This window comes from Hyperoodon ampullatus (genome assembly GCF_949752795.1).
Source record: "Hyperoodon ampullatus genome assembly, chromosome: 8".
NCBI classification, from domain to species: domain Eukaryota; kingdom Metazoa; phylum Chordata; class Mammalia; order Artiodactyla; family Ziphiidae; genus Hyperoodon; species Hyperoodon ampullatus.
Genome location: NC_136921.1, coordinates 22749063 through 22771008, shown reverse-complemented (window position 1 = coordinate 22771008; position 21946 = coordinate 22749063). Strand labels below are relative to the sequence as shown.

At 39.8% G+C, this 21946-nt stretch overlaps 1 protein-coding gene across 1 annotated transcript in view; it reads right to left on the bottom strand.

Moving 5' to 3' along the window:
* FN1 (fibronectin 1) overlaps window positions 1-12974 on the bottom strand; it is a gene marked incomplete at its 5' end in the record, with an annotated part of 68856 nt that extends 55882 nt beyond the window's left edge. The window contains 9 exons of the mRNA XM_079710671.1: window positions 996-1172; window positions 1831-2010; window positions 2806-2997; window positions 5225-5383; window positions 8061-8198; window positions 9209-9340; window positions 10695-10832; window positions 11794-11922; window positions 12812-12974. Of these exons, the coding sequence (XP_079566797.1) occupies window positions 996-1172; window positions 1831-2010; window positions 2806-2997; window positions 5225-5383; window positions 8061-8198; window positions 9209-9340; window positions 10695-10832; window positions 11794-11922; window positions 12812-12974 (1408 nt within the window). The remainder of the gene's footprint in view (window positions 1-995; window positions 1173-1830; window positions 2011-2805; window positions 2998-5224; window positions 5384-8060; window positions 8199-9208; window positions 9341-10694; window positions 10833-11793; window positions 11923-12811) is intronic.
* Window positions 12975-21946: the final 8972 nt, after the last annotated feature.

Below are 21946 nucleotides of genomic sequence, written 5' to 3'. Positions count from 1 at the left end.
CAGGACTAAAATGTATGCAATATTATCAGTCCGCTTTGGTGATCTGAAGAGCTCTCACTTGGAAAGAAGTCTTGTGTGCCTCAAAAAAAATCAGCGCTGCTCTGTGGGTGTGTAGAGTTTTGAGTAACAAAGAGAGAAAACATAGTCCAAAGATGAGGTTTGTTGTACGGAAAAATTACAGAATGGTTAGGAGATGTAAACCATAATAATGCCTACCCACTCAAAGGATTTGCAGTGTTCTAGAAGCCTGGATTTGACTACTGTCCCATAACTTTTTCTAGTCTCAGTTTATTCTAGATCAAAGGGAAACAATGTGTATGGGTATAGAATTGTAAGCTAACGTGTGCTTTCCTTCTAAATCCAACATTCTCTTTTGCTGAAATGAGAGGAATAAAAGTTAGTGTAAGTAGTTTTCTTCTGATGTTTCATTGCCTCATATTCACCCTTGACAGTGCATGGGTTCTTGTTTCTATAATCAGAAAAATCAAAGGTAGTCTAGCGACTCTTGAAATTTGAAAACAAATAAAGGGTATTCATTCCCCTTTCTCCATTCACACAAACTAGAGCCCCCCTTAAAAAAAAAGATCCCTACTAGTCAGAAACACAGATTTTGAGTCATTTTGGTATTTAATAAGTAATAGAGCTTATTCCAAAATGGCATGTAAATATTGAAGGTCTGTGACTAGAGCAGTCACTTAAATGTTTTAAGCTACTCAGTTGTGTGCTTTTTACAAAAGACAAACCTCTGAAAACATGTATATTTCCAGACTTTAAAAAAGTATTTTTATCATATTTACATATTTTGGACATTAAATTATATGAATGGGATTTTTAAATCATATAACTAATTCTATAATTCCTATATATTTGATTGAACATATATCACAAAGTTTTCTGCTGTCTCAAAATTGTCTTAATGGGTGAAATAGGAGTAAACTGGACATTATTCTTCTGTCTTATTCCACAAATGATTGTCTACAAGGGCTTCATCTTACCAGCCATGGGGCAGAATCCAAACTTCTGGTCAGCGTCATAGTTCCGTGTGGTTCCACACCATTTCATGTTGTCCCTCCTGCCCTCGGATGTACAGTCGGTGTAGTTTTGGTTGTTGTACAGGAAGGGAAAGTGGCACAAGGCACCATTGGAATTTCCACCTCGAGTTTGAACCAAAACTGTCCAGAAGAACACGCAAATAGGAAGAAGAAGATTACAACTAAGCTTTCCAATATACAGCGGGGAATTACTACAGAAAGGCTCTGAGAGAGCCAGGTTTCTGCAACTAATTCACAGAGAGTCTGTCTCAGAATAAAAGATGTCTGACAAGATAGTTCTAAGCCTCCTTAGTGTAGGAGGCTTATGACTATATTATTCACCTTCACCTTTCAAACAGATTTAAATCCAATTTTCACTCTCATTTTCCAAGACAAAAAAAGAAAAGAAAAAAGATTAAATGGTCACTTTGACCATTGACATAGTTTTAACCAAAAGAAAAGCAAAAGCACTCAGGCCTGCCTCCTGTATATTCTTCAGCCCTGTGGGAGTGTCTACTGATTTTACCATACAAATATCTTTAATCACATGACAATCCCAGTGTGTCAAAAATAAATGCACTGGAGGGCTTTTCCCTTGATGTCATTTCTCAAGATTACTGGGAAACTTGGAAGGATCTTTAGCTGAGAAGTTAGTTCCATGTCTCTTGGGTCCAGACTGCACAAAAGTGATACTTCTCAAGTGTAGCCTCAAAATAAATGGCTAGCTTCCTGGCCAATAAAAATAGGGCATGAGAAATGGGGTTTTCTCATTGTTTTGTTTTTCCCTTGGGATACTCACCAGTATGGTCTGTACAGAAAGAATATTTCTGGTCTTGTTCATAATTGGAAGTTGTGCTGCACCAGAGATGTCCATCCTGTCGCCCTTCTGTGGTGCAGGAGTAGAAAGTTCTGCCGTTGTAGGTGAATGGTAGGACGCAAGGCTCCCCATTTGAATTGCCACCATAAGTCTGGGTTATAGCTACAAGCATAACCAAAAGGGTCTCAGTAAATACAGCAGCATTTATCTCCCACCAGTAGCTCCTTATTTATACTTAACTGAGACTGAGCATGTGTCCTCAAAGGAAAAAAACTGAGTATGACCAGCTGTAAGTATTAACCAGATCATAATATTGTCAAAATGCCTTATTCATGAAGCCACGTTTTTTGTGGGTAGAGCAACACCTGAGTTCTCCTTCTGACATCCTTTGTTACCAACTCTGCTACCATGCCTCAGTTTCCCATTTGCAAAGCTATATTACTACAGGTTTACTTAAAGATGCTGCTCAAGGGATACTGGAGGTGTATATACAACTCTGTTGGTGCTATAAGAATTAATACATGAGGCTGTACTAGGGGAAAAGTCGTGTGCCAATTATTATTGCTATAATTACTACCACTTTTAGAGCGCGGAAGAGATGCATTAGGTTGTTGAAAGAAGTTTACATCACAGAATTTCAGAACTTTGAGATTTAGAGTACCAAATAGGGATGGATTAGCTATTCAGAAAGTAACCTCTTGTAACAACATTTTAGAAAAACAGAGACAGTACATAGCAGTTTAGTACTCACTACAGGAAAGAAAATACATAGATTAAAAAGACTGGAAGAAAATATATCAAATGCCAAACCCTGGTTGTTATCACAGGGTGGTAAGATCACAAGCTTTTCTTGTTTGTTTTATTGTTTTCCATTTTTTGGTAAATGAATGTATTGCCTTTCAAAATCTAAATAATAAAAACGTTATCAGTACTCTGTTTTAAAAATATGACGCAGACCTGTCTCTTGGCAGCTGACTCCATTGCCCAGGCAAGTGCAAAGCATTTGCTTATTTCCTTGTGTCTTCAGCCACTGCATGCCCACGGAGTAAACCACACCGCTGTCTGTGACACAGTGACCGTATGGAGCCGGCTGGGGGTGAGGCTGTGGCTGGTAAATGGCCGTTCGGACGTCTGTGAAGGAGCCAGACCCTAAGGGCACAAGAAAGGCAAGGCACAGAGCTGGTTTAGAGAAAACTACTTTCTGCAGTAGCTTTCTCGGATCTTCAAGGTCCCCTACAGAGGACTCTGCAATCTGGGTTGTTACTGAGCTGGGACTGGAAAGGAATGCCCGTCCCTTTCTGCATTCGCTTTTGCACTCAGCCTAGGAAATAATCCACAAGAGTTTACCCAGGGGTTTCCATCTTCTAGCTTATCTGGAGCTACCAAGAGTATACTTCTAAATCACCAACTTTATTCTGCCACTCAACAGAGCAGATACCTTCAACAACTCCTTACTCACTCCAGCGAGCTCAGAGTTCGCGCCTTCACAATCCTCCACACCTAACCTGCTTTCAGCTCGCTTCTGACCACTTCCGTCCTTGTTCTACCTCTTGCCTCACTGAGCTGCTCATCGTTCCCTTCTGTACCCTGTGCTGTCCTCATGCTTTTCCCTTGGCCTGGAATGAGCTGTCCCACCCTTCCTCTCTTAGCATCTCCCATTTGCCCAATCTATCTGGGCCTCTCTCTTCCTGATACTGTTTTGAGAAGCCCCTGCCCCTCTGCAGCAGACCTATTGCCATTTGTGTAACTCTGAGCTCCTCCGAGGTTGCCCCGGGGCGCCATATTGGAGTCTCTATTCTCTGCCCCACCTTCCACGGTTTGTTTCTCCCCAGGATTAGCTGGGAATTCTGTTGTGGTGTTTTCTAAAACCAATCAGTTCTCTTAATACTGCTTTCCTTTCAGAGTAAGACAACAGCATATGTTGATCTTTTCTTTAAACTTATAGAAATTTGTTCTCCCGAGGGCAAGGCCCAAGGAAGAGTGGAATCAGAACTGAAGCTAGAATGACTGATAGACTGAATTCAGCATCTCCGTAAGCTAAACACTATAACCCAAATACTTCACAGACCACAGTCCCAAAGTCACACATGTTGGGGGAACATGGCATCTGTATTCATACACCCCACCTGGCAGAGTCACAGTGCAAAGGAGCATTAAGATCCTGTAGAAGGTTCCATTTGGTTTAACCCTATGTTGCTCAAACATTTTTGAACAATGGAGCCATTTCAGTATAATATTAGTAATATTAATAAAAATAGATAACAATTATTGAAGGCTTACCGCATTTAACCCCAACTACCCTTTGAATTTAAACTACTTCAGTAGACTGAGATTTGTAATTGTTTCTTTTTTTGGTTAGCAGCAATCTTACTGAAAATAATCAAAGAACTCAAAGATATTATCAAATCTAATCTTGTTCACCTTCATAAGTGCTCACAGCAAGATGAAAACTCATCAAAAGGAAAAAAATCCAAACAAGTAATTAATAGTTTTAGCTAGATGACCAATTGATAAAAGACTAAACAACAGTGCTAGCACACTGTGTAGTGAAAACTTGATCAAAACAGAGCAAGAATAATAAAGAAGTACACACTTGTGATTGCCCTATTTCTTTCTTTAGATTCTTACAAAACAAGCTACAACGCAAAGATCTTGTTCTTGTACTAGAAATAATTTAAACTTCTTTTATTTAAAAAATGCTTAGATATTGTGTCATTCTTTCCCATCTCTAGGCCCCTCTGATTTTCTCAAATTGTGAATGCTAATACATGGAAAAAATGATTGTGCATTATTTTATGGAATGCAACAAAGTTTGCTGGAGCAGGGAAACCACACATCAAGGATAGTGTCTGCTACAAAAAGAAGCAGAATGTCAGGACAAGGAGATATATTCCATTCTGAAAAAGAACAAATGTACTTTACCCTTTTCCTAGCAGAAGAATCAAGTGATCATGTAACTCATCAAAAATCTCGCATTTCCATTAAAATGCACTTTAGATATTCAAAATACACAAAAATGTGTATGTATATGTGTGTATCCATATGCATATACATCTGTAGATCTAAATATATTTATCTATCTATACCTTTATGTATACATCATGTAGGTTAGTTAGCATTTTCTTAGACATCAGTTTTACCTCTTGGGGCTAAAACTGATTTTTTCCCCCTAAGATCCATTTTCTTTTCATTTTTATTTAAGTTTAAAACTTGACATTAAACAAACTTTTAACAACTAACAGTCTGCAAGTGAACTCAGCTTACTAGCCAAAACACTGCAAATCATCCTTCAATGGCATGTCAAGGGAAAGATGGATTTGCAGAAATGCTTTATGCAAGGCGCCCCCATTTGGGTACCACTGGCCCTGAGACTCACCGGCAGACGTGGTCTGCAGGGTTGTGTGCCTCTCACACTTCCACTCGCCACGGCCGTTGCCAGTGCAGATGCACTGGAGCAGGTTCCCCCGATTGTCCTTCTTGCGCCAGGTATCCCCAATTCTATAGGATGCCCTAGTGTCCTGATCGTTGCATCTGTCTGTGTCAGAAAGGAAGCATTGAAACATGTAAATCAGGTCGAGCTTGGCAAGTGCTCAGTGCAAACCTAGAATAAGAATAGAGTTGTTTTTAATAACGACCTACTGTATAGCACAGGGAACTCTATTCAATATTCTGTAATAACCTATATGGGGAAAGAATCTGAAAAAGAGTGGATATATGTATATGTATGTTACTTTGCTGTATACCTAAAAAGTAACACAACATTGTATAAGTCAACTGTACTCTAATAAAAATTTAAAAAAAAAAAGAGTTGTTTCAAGCTTGGTGAGCTGTTTTTGGATGATACGCTTATATTCAGCTGTGGTGCCACGGGTGCTAACTTCTGAAAGATGGGATTGCATTTGAAACAGTGTGAAGGGAGCTGTATGATTTAGTCTAGTTCCACTTCTCTGTCTGCCAAAACAATTTTTTTCATTCATTAAATCTTCATTCATTCATTCAACTCATTAAATTTGGTAAAAATCAAATCTTTCATTCATTACATTGTTTTCACATTGTTCATTTGACCAAATTCATGCTCTGACTTTCTAGTCTCCCCTCTCTTTCCTTCTCAGGCTCTCCGGGCTTTCTCATAGTCATTATTGTATACAGCCTGCCTTTCCATAGGGGACTCTCTTTAGAAAACTAGGAACAATAGGGAGGCAAGTAGGTCTCAAAGGGTCTCCCCCAACTGCCCCAAAGGAGCAATTAAAAGATAGCAGCATCTCTTTCTTCATTTGTTATGTAAAACAATTCAGGGGACTACCAACTTCTTCTACCAACTAAAATATTCTCTCCACTGGTTCCACCCCACCTCCACAAACACACATTTAACATCACTAACAAAATGGCCTCTTTTGAATTGCTCGGTGTTAACTCTCTGATGGAAAAGTGGGATTATTAATATAAAATGATAATTTGTAACTAAATTACTATTCGTCTATGTGTTCAATTATCTGGCAAATAGATTGTTTCAGTTATAATCCAGCTTTGCCCATATGCTACAATGTGAGTAGAGACGATTTGATTTGTTTGTGAATCAGAAAATCATTGCACTGGGTTAGAGAAAAAATAATTAGTTAATGTAAGTTCACACAAATACACACCCACATTGATCTCCCACCACAGCAGAAGTCTGAATAAAGATATCATTGCTGGTTACACTTTTCCCCAAATCCCCAGCTAAAAGTGTTGTCTTCCCCTGAGGGGCTTCCCTGGTGGCACAGTGGTTGAGTCCACCTGCCGATGCAGGGGACACGGGTTCATGCCCCAGTCCAGGAAGATCCCACATGCCGCGGAGCGGATATGCCTGTGAGCCATGGCCGCTAAGCCTGTGCGTCCGGAGCCTGTGCTCCGCAGCGGGAGAGGCCACAACAGTGAGAGGCCCGTGTACGGCAAAAAAAGAAAAGAAAAAAAAGTGTTGTCTTCCCCGAACTTCCATTGCACTATTTCAGTATTTGTCTTGAAGTCCTTAATATTGTGCTTTGTAGAATGTGACTATGTATAAGCCTTTCTCATCACCCTGACCTATTTACTAAGTGCTCTTTGAAAGCTGGGTTAATGTCCAATTCATTTTTGCATCCCTATACCATCTTGTATAAAGTAGGGGCTTATACAATTTCATGGAATAAATGACTTTTCTTTGAGAAACTTTTCCCAACTTGCTATTAGAAGAGTTTTAAATAATAGATAAGAACTTAAGTCAAACATCTAATTCGTCTTAAGCTAAAACATTGCCTCCAAGGTCTTGGAAGTCTGAGAATCATAATAAAATTTTAAATGCAAAAGATTTAATGAACTGGAAGGTTCTGGGAATGATTTGGTTAGATTGTTATCACTTTTCAGGACAGACTATTTTTTGCTTGCAAAGGATTCAAATTTGGATGATGAACATGCTAAGATGGTTAGGTACTTTAAGCTAGATAAATAAAATATGTTCAAAATTGTTTAGATTTGATTTTAAATTTATTTATAACATCAATAGTTAATGGCTGTTTTGCTTCAGCAAACTCTATAATCACTATTGGTTTGAAATTTCAAAAAAGGAGCCTTGAACCCCTAAGGCAACAAGTAAGGCCCCAGGGCAATCTTAGACAGAGCAGCAGAGATTCCAGAGGGTAGCTTCTTCAAAGCACTAGTAAACCTAAAGAGACACCGTCCTTAACCCTAGAATAAACACATAATTTTAACCTATGGGGTAAGTACTTTTTATTTTCATCAATTTTGTCAATGAATATGCCTTATTTAAATTTCAAACATAGAAGGAAATCCAAAACTTTAGAGCTTTAGCTCCTTTCTATGTCAAGAGCACCCACATGCCCAAAGATGCATTTACATGTTATTTTAACGATTTCTTTGCTACTTAGAAAATATCTCAGTGATACTTTAGATGAAACATTTGCAACTAATCTTCAGGTCCACAACACATTTGGCATTTAAATGCATATTAAGGTTTTTTCTCAGTAGCTGATAACCTAAGACCTTATTGAACTAAGTTTTTTTTTTTTTTAAACTTAGTCTTCTTTGAAGAAGCAAAATAAGTTGCTTATGGAATTTTTCTTGACATCCACATTGGTGGAATGGATGTGTTCTAAGTGACATCACATGACAATTCTCTCTAGGAATCCAGAACACAATGCCTGGTCTCATCTTTGACATAAAGATCTAAAACATACTTCTGGAGGTACAGGTGATGCGTCCACTGCCTTCTCCCAGACAAGTACAATCCACCATCATCCAGCCTTGATAAGGCTTTTCCCAGGTCTCCCCGACAACATAGGAAGTCCCAGCAGCGTGATCAAAACATTTCTCAGCTGTAGGGAAATTTGAAAGAAAAACAGAAAAAAAGGAGTTATTTTGAATTGTGCAGTTTCCCTGTAATTTAAATTGTACTGTGTAAGCAAAAATCCAGCCACATTTTTTTAAGTGGTACTCTGTTCAAAAAGAAAGGCACGCCCTGTAACTAAGCACATAGTGTAACCAAAGCGAAAGAAAGCTCGAGCCAAGTTGGCAGGCAGAAATTCTGTTCTCCTAATAAGTACATGGACTGTATATTTTCCGCTAGTACCATTATTCACACCAGTATTTTGAGTGAAAAAGATCTATGTATGTATCCAGAGGGAGAGTAAATATGCAAAATTCCAATCTTAATTATGAAAGACCAATTATTAATGCCTAAATAAAATGACAAGAAAGCTATTTAAAATTTGGATTGCTGTAAAAACAGAGACAATGCAAAGAAAAATAAAAGCCTCTGAATTAGAGAACAATCAGAATAAAATTTATAGTCAAAAACTTTTAGATTTGTATCAATAGAATTCAGCTGAAGATTGACACCAAAAGAAACTCAGCAATTTTTATTTTGACAAAAAATGACCAAGGGGATGACAGAGCACACACCATATCGTGTTTTTGTCCAGTGCGTTCCAATAAAGAAATATGTCAAAAGGGTCATTTTTTTTCTTTTAAATAACTGAAATCAGATCTTAGAGATCTGATTTCAGTTATTTAAAAGAAAAAAACCTGAAATCAAAAAAAAAAAACTGCAATCTGAAATCAGATCTTAGAGAAAACAAATGACTTCTTCCTAAATCTTTCAACTCTATCTTGTGTTTTTGAAACAAAATTAAGACTTCTACACGTGGTTGGTACTTTTTGATCTGATTCTTTTAAGAAGACTACGGATTAATATTATTTGAAATAGAATTCTCAGTTTGTTATCTTTTTTATTGGAATTCATATATCTTGTCCAAGTAGATTTTGGCTCAACCCAATATTTTAACTGTGCCTCCCCACCCTTCATTCATCCCCAGGAGTCACAGACCTATGGGTTTGCAGGTCCATTCTCCTTTCCCGTTACCGAGACACACACACTCCAACATGTAACCACCAGTCTCGTGTGGTCTCCTCCAGGTGTCTCCAATCTTGTAGGACTGACCTCCTTCATGGCAGCGGTCTGTTCAAGATAAAAAGCCAATGTTAGAGAGAGTGGTATAGAAAATATTTTTAAGAACAAAAAGTCTCATGTTCCAACCAGGATAGGCACTTAGGTTAGCCAAAGTAAGAGAACAGCTTTCCCATCAGAGACAGGGGAAAAGTTAACAGGTCTGGCCACTTTGGGTCATTCAATTAAATGTTTTGTTTAAGCACAATGGGAAACCACAGAGAAAATTTGAATGGCAAAGAAAGGAGACATAAATCCTGGTTCCCCAGAGAGATCACAGGAAATTGGGTTCTAAAGCAGAAAAGAAAGGTTGCCAGGCATGGCTTCTACACATACACAGTGGGTTGAACCTGAGACTAATTCAATGAAAAAAGCCACATCAGGCCTAGCATTCCAGCTTTCAGGATGTGGAGAGTCTGTATTTCACCCTAGAAATGTCATTTTGATGGAAAGAAATAGATGTATATATAGCAAGTGTGGAAATCTGGGTACTTTTCTAGGCTGTTAAACACAAGGGCACATGCAAAGGTTAAACTGTCCACTAGACTGTAAACACGATGGGACACTGACTCTTAAGATTTACCAGTACACTTAGATAGAGCCTAACATTAAATATGGGAAAGGCTGATTGGGCTTATTCACAAGAGACTGATTTGTCTTTTGGACAGAGCCATCAAGTGACTTTATACAATGATGGATTAAAAAAAACTAAATGCTATGTTAATAGAATCTATTGGTAACACAATGAATCATACTGGAAAGTTTGACTTAGCTGAACTAGAATTGCTGAGAGTCAGTCCAGATCCCAGAGTACCTGGAAACACTATCAGGCTAATCATTCCATATTATTCCTGGGAATAGAGAGATCTGCTTCCCGGGAATAAACTATTGCTTACAAAGAAACCAGACTGTTTCTGTGAGATCCAAGAGGTCTGGGCATTGCAAACAAGAAGAGCAGACCACACAATGGTTAATTCACTCTTCGTGACCATCTTCCCAATCACTGCAGATCACCACATGGGTAGTCTGGCTTGAAGATGCCCAGATAACGTAAAACGGGCAACTCCTCTAAGGATGGAATGGAACCCAAGAAATCCACATGGTTATGTTATGTACATACACGTGTACACACACACACACACACACTCATAAATGCACACAGACTAAACACTGACTCCACCTATGCTCAGAGCCATCTTCCAGAAGCACAGGAACCAGTCAGGTGGCCACAGAAGACTTCCTGGTCACCTGGGGTAATCCCCAAATTAGGAATATCCAGTCATGGATAACAGAAAGTGACAGTGATGGTAATGGAAAAATTCGTATCGTGCTATTTTAGCATCACTTGACAGAAGGCCATTCTTACTTGCAATGGTGCAGCTTATTCTCCCTCGCCCAGCCCCAATGCAGGTGCAGTCCCAGATCATGGAGTCTTTAGGGCGCTCGTAAGTGTCACCCACCCGGTAAGTGTTCCCGGTGTACTTGTCAAAGCAAGTCTCTTCAGCTGAGGAGAGAAGGACAGTCCACATGAGCCTTACATATGTAAAAGCTTTTCTCTTTCACTACTCCCATCCAAAGGAAAACTCACTTTTTCATTCTATGAGTGGCAATGGTCAAACGGAAAGTTTTAAAAAAATTGACGTGGGAGACCTCGATTTTACCCTAGGCTCTAACAAAGCCTCAGTTTTCAATCTTTGACAAGTTCTCTAATTTTCTGGAAATGAATAGCCATTGGAAAGGATTCTCAGGGCCTTATGAAAAAGCCGTAACGTACGACCTTATGACCGGCTAGATTGTGAAGGAAGGGCTTTGGATTCACCTCTCTGGCTCAGAAAGTCAAACCAAGGTCCACATAAAAATAAACAATCTGAAGAGCCCCTCCCCCAGCCCCTCCCCAGCCACTGTCAGTTATTAATCCTACTATTTCCATTTTAGCCTCATCAGTGCTTCTCTGTAGGAGCTGCCATAATTTACAAGAACTATATCAAGGGTCATAAAGGAAGGAGAACTTTGAAGTGGTTAGTGATTTTATGTTGAACTGCAGGGGACAAATCACTTTCCAATGTACTGCCCAAAGTGTTTTCTGTCCCATAATTTTACAGTTTAAGATTTGAAATTACTTTCTAATAAATTAAAATGTTATAATCATTTTTTTTGAGGAAGGAGGAACACACATCATTTTTCATTTTTTTCTTTTTTCATCAAAGGCTTTGGGAAAGTAAAACCCAAAAAAAAGACTCTGGGAACTACTTTGAGATACATTTGTTCTTTTGTTTTAAAGGTAAAAAGAACATGTGAAAAGCAAATATAAGCAGTTATTAAACATTTTTCAAGAGGAAAGACAAATAATTCCATTGGGGAAATGGTGAATGTAATTTTATTACTAATGCTAACTTTAATGAACAGGCACTACTTCTCCATCTATGAGAAGATATTAAGTACAAGACAGGCTCTCCCCCACTTACGTTCAGGCTTGCTCTCGCAGTTAAAGCCCCGGCTCCCTCCATAACAGGTACAGACCAAGGCACTGCCCAGGTAGGTGCGCTCCCATTGTTGGTTTATCTGATAGTGTTTCCCATTGTCATAACAACCAGCTATAAAGAATTAAAGGAAAAAGTCACTAAATTTGCATCTATGCAAATGATGGAATTTTCTTGCACAACTAAACTGATGAGCCTAAGCAACAAATGTAGGGGAAAACGTTAACCATCAGAGCACCAGGAGAATTAAAAGCGACTAGATATCTAAAGAGTTAACCGCAAATTTGCACACGTAGATATTTGGTTATTCCTTTTGTTTCTCTTTTGACTTAAATGTTATACAATGATGTCACTTCCATCTGGCCAGGGGTCTGCATCAAAGGCGTGGAAACATTTTGAAAAGCAGATAACTGGGAACTACATTTTAAAACGTGCAAGGAATTTCAGTGCTCTTTGGAGGTAATAAGTCAAGAAGGGCAACGTTCAGCAGTTTCCTTTAGCCAAGGAAAAGGGAGGGTGTGTCTGAAAAACTGGAAGAGAATTTCTGATCTCTCTTCTTGGAGAAGCATCCTGAGGGCCTCAGGATGCAATCTGAACCAATAACATCTCATTCAAGGTAGGAGCAACACAGTTATTTAGCTACCGTCTCCTCACCCCCGTTTTGAAAACGTTTAACCCCACAGTAATCCCACATGGAAAGTTTAAAGGCATACATCATTTTCTCTTTAAAGGCAAGTTTTGATGAATTCATAGGAGTTAGACCTGAGTTGGTAAGAGCACTGCGGGACCTCGCAGAGCCCCTGTCCTCCAAGGCATTATCTTATCCTAGGCCCTCAGAACCAGACTGCTCAAAGCAAGTCTTTTGGTTCCCCAGCCGGTTTCTCTCATTAAGGAGTGCACACTCTCCACACACGCGCGCGCGCACAACTTCAGCCACAACTTCGGTTGGCTTTACGGGTCCCAGCCCTGCAACAGCCTGTTTCAGCCGGCGGTCGGTACTCACGCTTGCTTTGGCTGACAGCCAACGGGGACTGGGGTTGAACGATCTGCTGAGCCTGCCTCTTGCTCTTCGAGGCTCCGGTGGAGGGCACCGCTGTCCCCAGGGACAGGACGGTCAGCAGCAGCAGCAGCAGCAGCAGCAGCCGGGGCCCCGGACCCCCGAGCATCTTCAGACGGTGAGGCAACTTGCCACCAAGTTTGGTTCCCTTCGCAACCTGCGGGCGGAGTCCCTTTCAGTGCCGCCAAGAAGGTAAGGGCTGGAGGATGGGGAAAGGGAAGGGTAGAGGTACACAGGGGAAGGAGAGGACGAAAGAAGTTGTGGCTGCAGATCCCCTCTCCCCAGCTCGCGCCTAGGGCTCTCTCTCTTCCCCTGCAAAGCGCAGCCGGCGCGGGCGGCCGAGCCCCGAGGGCCGGGGTTTATATGGGACTGTCCCTTCCCGCCCCCCGCGAGGCCCTGGGCGCTGGGGAGGAGGGACCGGCTGGACTCCCCCCACCCTCCTCTCGCCGCCGCCGCCGCCGACCGCTCGCGGATTGGCCCGGGCTCCGGGTGACGTCAGGGGGGCTGTGGGTTCTCCTCGAACAAAAGAGATGCTGATCGCCCGCCAGGATTGGGCAAGAGAACTTTTTTCTGTTTCCTTTGCGGTCATCAAACTTTTGGGGAGCAAAGGGGGAGGGATTGGGAAGCGGCTAGAAAGGGGTTGACTGGGAGGAAAGGGAGGGGCCGGAGTCGTGTGTAGCAAAGGGGTCGCAAGTCCATCCCCCCCTCAACCCCGCTTCCTTTTTCTATTTTATTGAGGTTGGCGGTGGGGAGGGGGGGTGGTTGAGGACATTGCGTCTCCTCTGGAAAAAAAGTCTCTGCTCACTGGAGTGTAGTTCGAGGGGGAGGGTAAAACCATAAAGTAGCCACCACCTTGCAGCTGTAGGAATGTAGACTTTGCCGTCCCAGGGCGCGGCTGGCTTTCCTTCTGTTCCCTTTCTTTGGTTTACTGTGCACTGACTGGAGACTCACTTTCTTTGCCTTCACAGCTTCCTGTTCAAGACTTCTCCCCTTCTAAACGCTGTGCCTGCCCGGTTCTGAGGACGTTTTAGCTGGGGGGCAGGAGGGAGAAACGATACTTTTAATGAGCTTTTACTTAGTACCAGAAGTTCTGCGGGGCGCTTGACGGATCCGGGGGTAATTCAGAGAACGAGGTTTCTTTTGAAAGGACAGAGCAGCAGTTTGCTTTTTTCCAAATATGCAAGAAAGTCTTCTTTTCCCGGGGATGGGATGCCTGTTACCACTGAAAACTGAAAAGTTGGACCGACCTCGGAGAAAGATCGTGGTGTCCTTGCCCATGTTCACCGCGCCCGTTACACAAAGCAGAGATCCTTGAGTCCTTAAAAGCTGAGAAAAGACCATTTCCAGTCTTTCCTTCCTACAATCCCTTCCTTGATTTTATTTGGCATTTTCCTTTGGTGGACATCGGTCTCATCACAGAATTCCCCTCCCCCAGCCCAGCTGCCAGACTTTTTTTTTTTTTTTTTTCCAAATGTTACTTACTCCAAGAATATGGAAAGTTCCCATTTAAGATTTCCCTCTAAAGATACAGGGTAGAAAGGGAATCTGAGAGGTCTCTAGCATTTAGCAACTCATCACATCAGTCCTTTTTACAAACACAAGTCACACGTGCTTTTTAAAGATCTTCAAAAGGAGTCCTCAACTTTCTTCAGTAACTCCTGAGAGATCTAAACTCAAAGCTTTGCCTCCTAGTTAGGTTCCTAGTGCAGACCTCCCTTTTGCTTTGAGAATCTGTGGAAGCTGCTAGCCAAATATGTTTGTTTCTGCGATTACTTTTCTCCAAAAGTTCTGCCTTCAGCAACTGCCATGGGGTAATTTGAACTCTGGTCTATAAAATGCAGAACACATCAAAGACACAAAACTAACATTTGCTTTTATTAACACAGGGAATTAAAGGGGGGGGGGAACCACACAGCAAATATCACTTTCCTACAAGTAGTGTAAAGTAATTTCTTGAGGCATCTTTGTGACCAATTTTGCAAGTTGAAAGAGTGCCACAGATTTCCCCAAATTTAGAGTCCTGTCTGGGTTAGAGGTTTTTTTCTGTTGTTTTTTTCCCCCCTGATTTCTCCTCATCGCTTGACAAAGCAGTTTTCTTTTTCAAATATAAAAGGGCCCCTTGTAAAATTCTTAGTAAATTTCTGGGAAGCTGGGTGTTCCTTCCAGAGGGAACGGTACCTGGAAATCAGGATGTAAGCAAGGTAAACCTGAAGCTAATGCTTTCTTAAAATACGTAGATTCTGGGGGAAGGAAATAAGTGGTTAGAAATGTATTTTGTCAACCAAAACCATGATAGTTTGATATATTTACTGTACTCAAAATACATTAGAATAATATACACAAGAGAGCTTGGAGGAAAAAAGCCCAAGTGACTTACATTTCAGAATAAACTGATATTACAATCCATTGAAATATAATTTGCTTAAGGATATGGTATACTTCTAATGTCTCAGAAGCAAAAGTATAACAATATACTGACTGACTTTTATAGAAATGCTTGAGAGTTCACCCTTTTACTTGAAAGTGGCTCTTCTTTTTTCTTAAACTTTGGAGACAGAAACATTTTCTTAGATAACAAGGCTTGTCACAGTATTCTTTCATTATCAAAGTCCCTTGTAATTGTGTAAGTCTATATCTCTAACTGGAGAGATAATTAAATCTCTCCACTCTGACCCTGTTCAAACTAGGCATGCCTCGTGTCCAAGATTCCCTTGCACTCCCTTAAGAAATCTGAAGACTATCTTGACTGGATGGGTTCTTCAGCAAACTGTATCCTCCTGTTTGTAGGATATATCATTGGATTTCTTTTTCTCATCTCAATTTGGAGAAGGAAATGTGACAAAAGATACAGAAAGTAGATTCGTAGGTGCCTGGGGCTGGGGCTGGGCATGGGAATTAGCTGTCAGTGGGCACAGGGAATCTTACTGGGGTGATGAAAATACATGTGCTAGAACTATATTGTGGTGGTGGCTGCTCAACTTGGTAAAGTTACTGAAAATCACCGAGTTGTACACTTAAAATGGGTGAATTTTACAGTATGTAAATTACACTCCAAAAAAGTTTTTAAAGCACTGATTGAAGTGTAGGCTTTCTTTATTCTTTTTTTACTTGTATTGTACCATCTTCTGATTTTGTTTCAGTGACATGCACTCAAGTGGCTGCAGCATATGCAGGGCGCCCTCATTTCTTCATTTTTCTAAGAGGAAGTTTGCCTTTAAAACAGTAGTGGATTCTTTCTTCTATACCAGTAACCTCTTACAAAACCTACTATTTGTGTGACGCCACGCATGTGGTAGAGACAGAACAAATCTTCATTTACGACTGTGCCTTGTTTCTTCTTGGATTTGCCATCGAGATAGAATTTTCTCAGAACTCAGGTAAACTTAAATGTTCAGGGCTTCCCTGGTGGCGCAGTGGTTGAGAGTCCGCCTGCCGATGCAGGGGACACGGGTTCGTGCCCCGGTCCGGGAAGATCCCACATGCCGCGGAGCGGCTGGGCCCGTGAGCCATGGCCACTGGGCCTGCGCGTCCGGAGCCTGTGCTCCGCAACGGGAGAGGCCACAACAGTGAGAGGCCCCGTGTACCAAAAAAAAAAAAAAAAAAATGTTCAGTAACAAAAAGGAGCACATATATTTGTGAGTTTGGGGGTGTTATTTGGATGTTTTGTTACTGGAGAAGGTCAATGAGGAGCATGTACAATTATGGACATCTGAAGTGAATTGACTTCATTTGTTGAAATTATGACTAAGCACAAAACAAATTTATCAGAGCCAGTCATTTAGAAAGGATTGAAATCAAAACAACTTAAGCGATAAATTTTAAAAGCCAGTTTTGTTTCTGAGTGAAGAATGGCTTTTCTTTAAGAGGAATACACACATGAGAGACAATAACTATCTTAGTCAAATCCCTTGCCTATTGAAAAAAAAAAATCTTATCCCTGATACAAAGTAACTCCTTGACCCCAAGGGTTATATTTAAATGAAGGTGGGCTGTTTTTCCTGAAAACCTTTGGCTTTTATCCTGTCCTTAATCTCTTTCAGTTCTGTTAGAGGGGAGGCCATTGATTAGGTGACCTTTGGAACTTTCTGCCTTAAGAGCCTGCAGTGTCTTTTACTATTTCATGGTCTTCTGTGGGTAGGTTGAATGGAGATAAATTACAGTAGTTTTGTTTCTTATCTTGATTTTATTTGGGGGGCATGAAATCCTTCCTATCTTCCCTTGAAAACAGCCAAGCTTGCAAAACTGCTACTCATTAAGCACAGGGGCGAGAAGGAAAAATAAACTGCCCCATGGACAGCCCTCATGGGTGGAATGTCTGGACAGTTGTCTAGAATTGACAGGGCCTTGCAATCAGGGGGAAAAAAAAATACTTGATAAGGGCTTTAAATTATGCCTTGAAAGCTAGCCAGTTTTCACTTAATCAGCATTTTGTTTATAGTTTAAGTTACTTTATTATTTAATCAGCACTTTTAAAAGCCTTAATCGGTGTCCTTTGTTTTTTAACAGAAGTGATCTTTTTCTCATTAGAGTGATGTAACTCCCAAAAGGCTTTGCAAAGGAATCTTATTCATCCAGTAAAGTGGAACAAACTACTGGGTAGCTGGACTGTATTATAGAACATTTCAGCTTTCCAAGATAGGTAGTAGTTTCTTAGAAAATTTTTATTTCTGTGTGCTGTTGCTCCTTTTTCCAATCTTGCTTTATTTTATGTAGGTGGCTTTAAAAGTTTATTTTGAAAGGCTGAAAAAATTTTTTGAAAAGTTAAAAGATTTTTGGGATTTAAATTATTTTCTATCTTTTTACATTCACATACTTTAAGCATTTATATGCAGCTAACTTTGAAGGTTGCATCAGGTGCTTAAAAACAACCATAAACATTATCTCTTAAATAAACTTTTATACCAACAATAGACTACTGTGATATAGGTGGCCAATAGACACTCTTTCTGTTGATTAATTAGTTATTAAAAATTAAGGACATATTCAACTGAATTATAGCAATAAAAGCATAATTACAACTATCCCTAAATTTAAGCCAAACCATTTTCTTGATAAATTTGATATAGTCTCTCATTAGCTGTGAAAATTTTACTGAGATGGAATGGATATTTCAAATCATTACTATGTTAAACATGAAAAATTAAGGCATGCATAAGCACCTGAACAAGGTCATAAAGGTTTCAGTAACTGCGGAGAAATACATCTAAACAGCTAGATTTTATTAAGCACTTTCTCTGAGCCAGACCCAGTACCAAGTACTTTATATTCAGTTTTTCATTCAACCATCAACCACCCTCTGAGGTAAGTACTATTATCCTCTCACTCCTACAGATGAGGCTACAAGGCTTAGAAAAATAGCTAGAATGAAGCTTTCTGAATCACCAGCCTTGTAGAAATTATAGTTATCACTTATCTCCCTCTGGAATAAAAATATGAGCAAAGCAATTGGCTAAAGGATTTTGTGAGTGACTTTTTCAACATGAGACTAATGTATTCAGATGTCATACAGAACTCTGCTAACTGACATGTTACCAGTTTTCCCCTGTTGTATCCAGGGCCATTCTTTTGCGAAACAATGTTCTTCAAACAACCTGTTTTGTTTTGGTACTTTGATTGCTACCTCTCTCCCTGTACTAGACCACAAGCTTGATGGGGCAGAGTCTTTGTCTTGACACTTTTTTTTTTTTTTTTTTTTTGTGGTACGCAGGCCTCTCACTGTTGTGGCCTCTCCCGTTGCGCCGTTGCGGAGCACAGGCTCCGGACGCGTAGGCTCAGCGGCCATGGCTCACGGGCCCAGCTGCTCCGCGGCATGTGGGATCTTCCGGGACCGGGGCACGAACCCGTGTCCCCTGCATCGGCAGGCAGACTCTCAACCACTGCACCACCAGGGAAACCCTGTCTTGACACTTTTGAATGAAAGGAGAGAAGGACAGATGATAAACACTCAAATTTACAGTTAATGATTATTTATCCAGCCATCATATCACTAAGTGCTCTGCATATGTTATTTTAGTTTATCCTCAAAGCAACTGCCAGAAATAAATATCCATAGCCCCATTTTACTGTCTGAGACTCAGAAAGCTTAAAGATGGTCCTTAAGCTTTTTCAACGAAAGAGGGACAAAGCTGGAACTTAAAGTCTAGACACAAAATTCATGTTCCTTACCAAGACATACAAGGCTTCCCCCAAAGATTTTGCCCCTTTTAAGTTATAAGAAATCTGAACAAATTCTCTGGTGGTTACTTTTTTTCTTCCCCCAGATCTTCATGCTGTGTTCTTCACTGCCTTGCTCTGCATCCGGGGCTGACCCCTTGGACTGTTTGGCAGACTCCTCTCCCTGCTGCAGGGGAAGAGGACAAAGAGGTCAGGGTGTTTCCTCTGAAGCCTGGTTTTAGGGCCACAGTTCTGGTGGCAGCTGCCTCTGTGTAAAACATGCATGCTCAGTGGGAGCCATATTGCCCCCAAGAGGGGGAAAATTGATTGTTGGTGGGTGGGTGGGGAGTGGGGAGTGAAAAAAAAAAAAAAAAAGCCTACCAATCCTACCTGATAAAATCTTATTCCTTAGTTGTTAATTTATCTCATCAGGTAGAATTTAAATTAGATTTAGTTTTTCTTGGAAGTGGGAATAATAACCAAAAAGAAATGGGGAGGAATACTGTTTTGGATGAACAGCTCTTGCCAGGCTGTTTTCTGAAGCTCCAGTTCTGAAAAACTCCAGAACCGAAGTTTTCAACATAGGTACACAATATATCAAATTCAAAAGTATTTTCCTTTACTCATGAAAATCTTTGTCCTTTAATTGTCTCTTCTTTTTAAAATTTGGTTTTTAATTAGAGACTAATGAGAATTGTTTAAAGTTACAACTTAGAGAACTGATCTGAAAATTTTGGCAAATTGTGATTCTGTTTGTTCCCAAATTATAATAGGCAATTTAAAAAATTTAAAAACATGGATATATTGTTTTCTTCCAATTTTTTTAAGCAACTTCATTGAGGTATAATTGACATATAATAAACTGCACAAACTTAAAGTATGCAATTTGATATATGTTGATATATATATATATATATATATATATATATATACACTCAAGAAATGATCACCACTATTAAGAGAATGAACAATATCCATTGCCCCCCAAAGTTTCTTTGCACCCTTTGGCAATCCCTCCCTCCTGATTTGCCTATCCCCAGGCAACCACTCATCTGTTTTCTGTCACTATGGATTAGTTTGCATTTTCTAGAGCTTTATATAATTGGAACCATACAGTATATACTCATTTGTACTGACTTTCACTCAGAATAATTATTTTGAGATTCACCTATACTGTTGCTAGTATCAGTAGTTCATTCTTTTTATTACTGGATAGTATTCCATTGGCTATACCACAATCCGTTTATCCATTCATCTGCTGATTTGAGTAATTTCCAGATTTTGTGACTAGAAACAAAGCTACAATAAAAATTGTGTACAAGTCTTTGTATGGACATATACTTTCTTTTCTCTTGGGTAAATGTCTAGGAATGGAATAGTTGGATCATAAAATAGTATGTATATTTTTTTTAACATTTTAAAGAAAATGCAGAAAGGTTTTCCTAAAAAGTTGTACCATTTTACTTCCCCACCAGCAATGTATGAGGAGTCCAGTTACTTAACATCCTGTCAACACTTAGCTTGATCAGTGTTTTAATTTTAGCCATACTGCTAGGTGTATAGTGACTTCTCTTTGTGGTTTTCATTTGCATTTACTTAGTGACTACTGATGTTAAGCATCTTTTCATGTGCATTTTGCCGTTTGTGTATCTCCTTTTGTGAAGTGGCTGTTCAAGTCTTTTGCTTGTTTTTAGTTGTCTATTTGTTTTATATAGAGTTTTTTGAAAATGCTATATATTCTATTGATAGATACAAGTTGTTTATCAGATACTTGCTTTGAAAATATTTCTCCCAGCGTGTAGCTTGTCTTTTTTCCCCAATGGTGTCTTCTTTTGAAGTGCAAGGTTTTCTATTTTGATTAAGTACAGTTTATCAAATTTTTCTTACCTCATTTGTTTTGTGTCTCTCAGAGATCACCGTCCCTTGTTGCCTGATATCCAGTGTCTTGAAGACCATGGTTTTATATACTTTTGCCAGAGCTTTCTCCCTCTCTCTCTCTCTCTCTCTCTCTCTCTCTCTCTCTCTCTCTCCCTCTCTTTGGTTGTTTCAAGTGAGACAGTAAGTTTGCTCCCTATTACTCTGTCTTAGCTGGAAGCAAGAATCCCTTTCAGTTTTCAGAGGTTTTAAATATACTAACCAACAATTTGAAAAATCCTATCCTCTAAACCTTATTTCAAATACAACTTGGAATTTCTGTATATATTTTAGACAGCCGGTTTTTTGTCTCTTACTTTGTGCCCAATAAAAGTATTACTTTTGACAGCTTTTTGTTACATAACTTTTGAACTATTGTTGTAATATTTCCTTTTAGCTTATTATATCCTTTTCCACCTGTCTTCTCTTTGAGAACAAATTTTATTTCTCTTGGAACATGATGTCAAAGAATGAAGCTGGAGGAAAGTGTAAGGTTGAATCCTCAAGGGAAAAAAGACACCACAGGAAACAAACGCTAGAAACACAGCTTCTCCAGGTGTTGAACTAAATGGTTATTAAGTTAATTGGTAGGTAATTATGGGATCTATTATCATTTTACATAAGTAGTACCTAACTAAGGTGATATAAATTGTGTTCTGTGTGAAGTTGTTACTGATGATGATGGCTATCCCCACGTGCAAGTGAGAAAACCAACAGAAAGATGATGGTTATTAGTGACGATAGTAATGATTATAGGTCTCTGATTATTTTGACCCAATCTGATATCTTCTCCTCCTCATTTTGATTACACTTATATTCTTTTCTACAGCGACTGGCATATCATTAAGCCCATTGAAAGAAATTTACACTGATTCTTTTCTCCCCAGTAGCACTATATACTCTTTGATAGTAAGCACTGAATTTAGCCCTAAAAGGAAGAATTTTTTTTCTATCCTTTGAAGTTCTTTAAGGAGTATGGTGGAGACTGCTGGTAGTCCACCAAGATCCATGCTT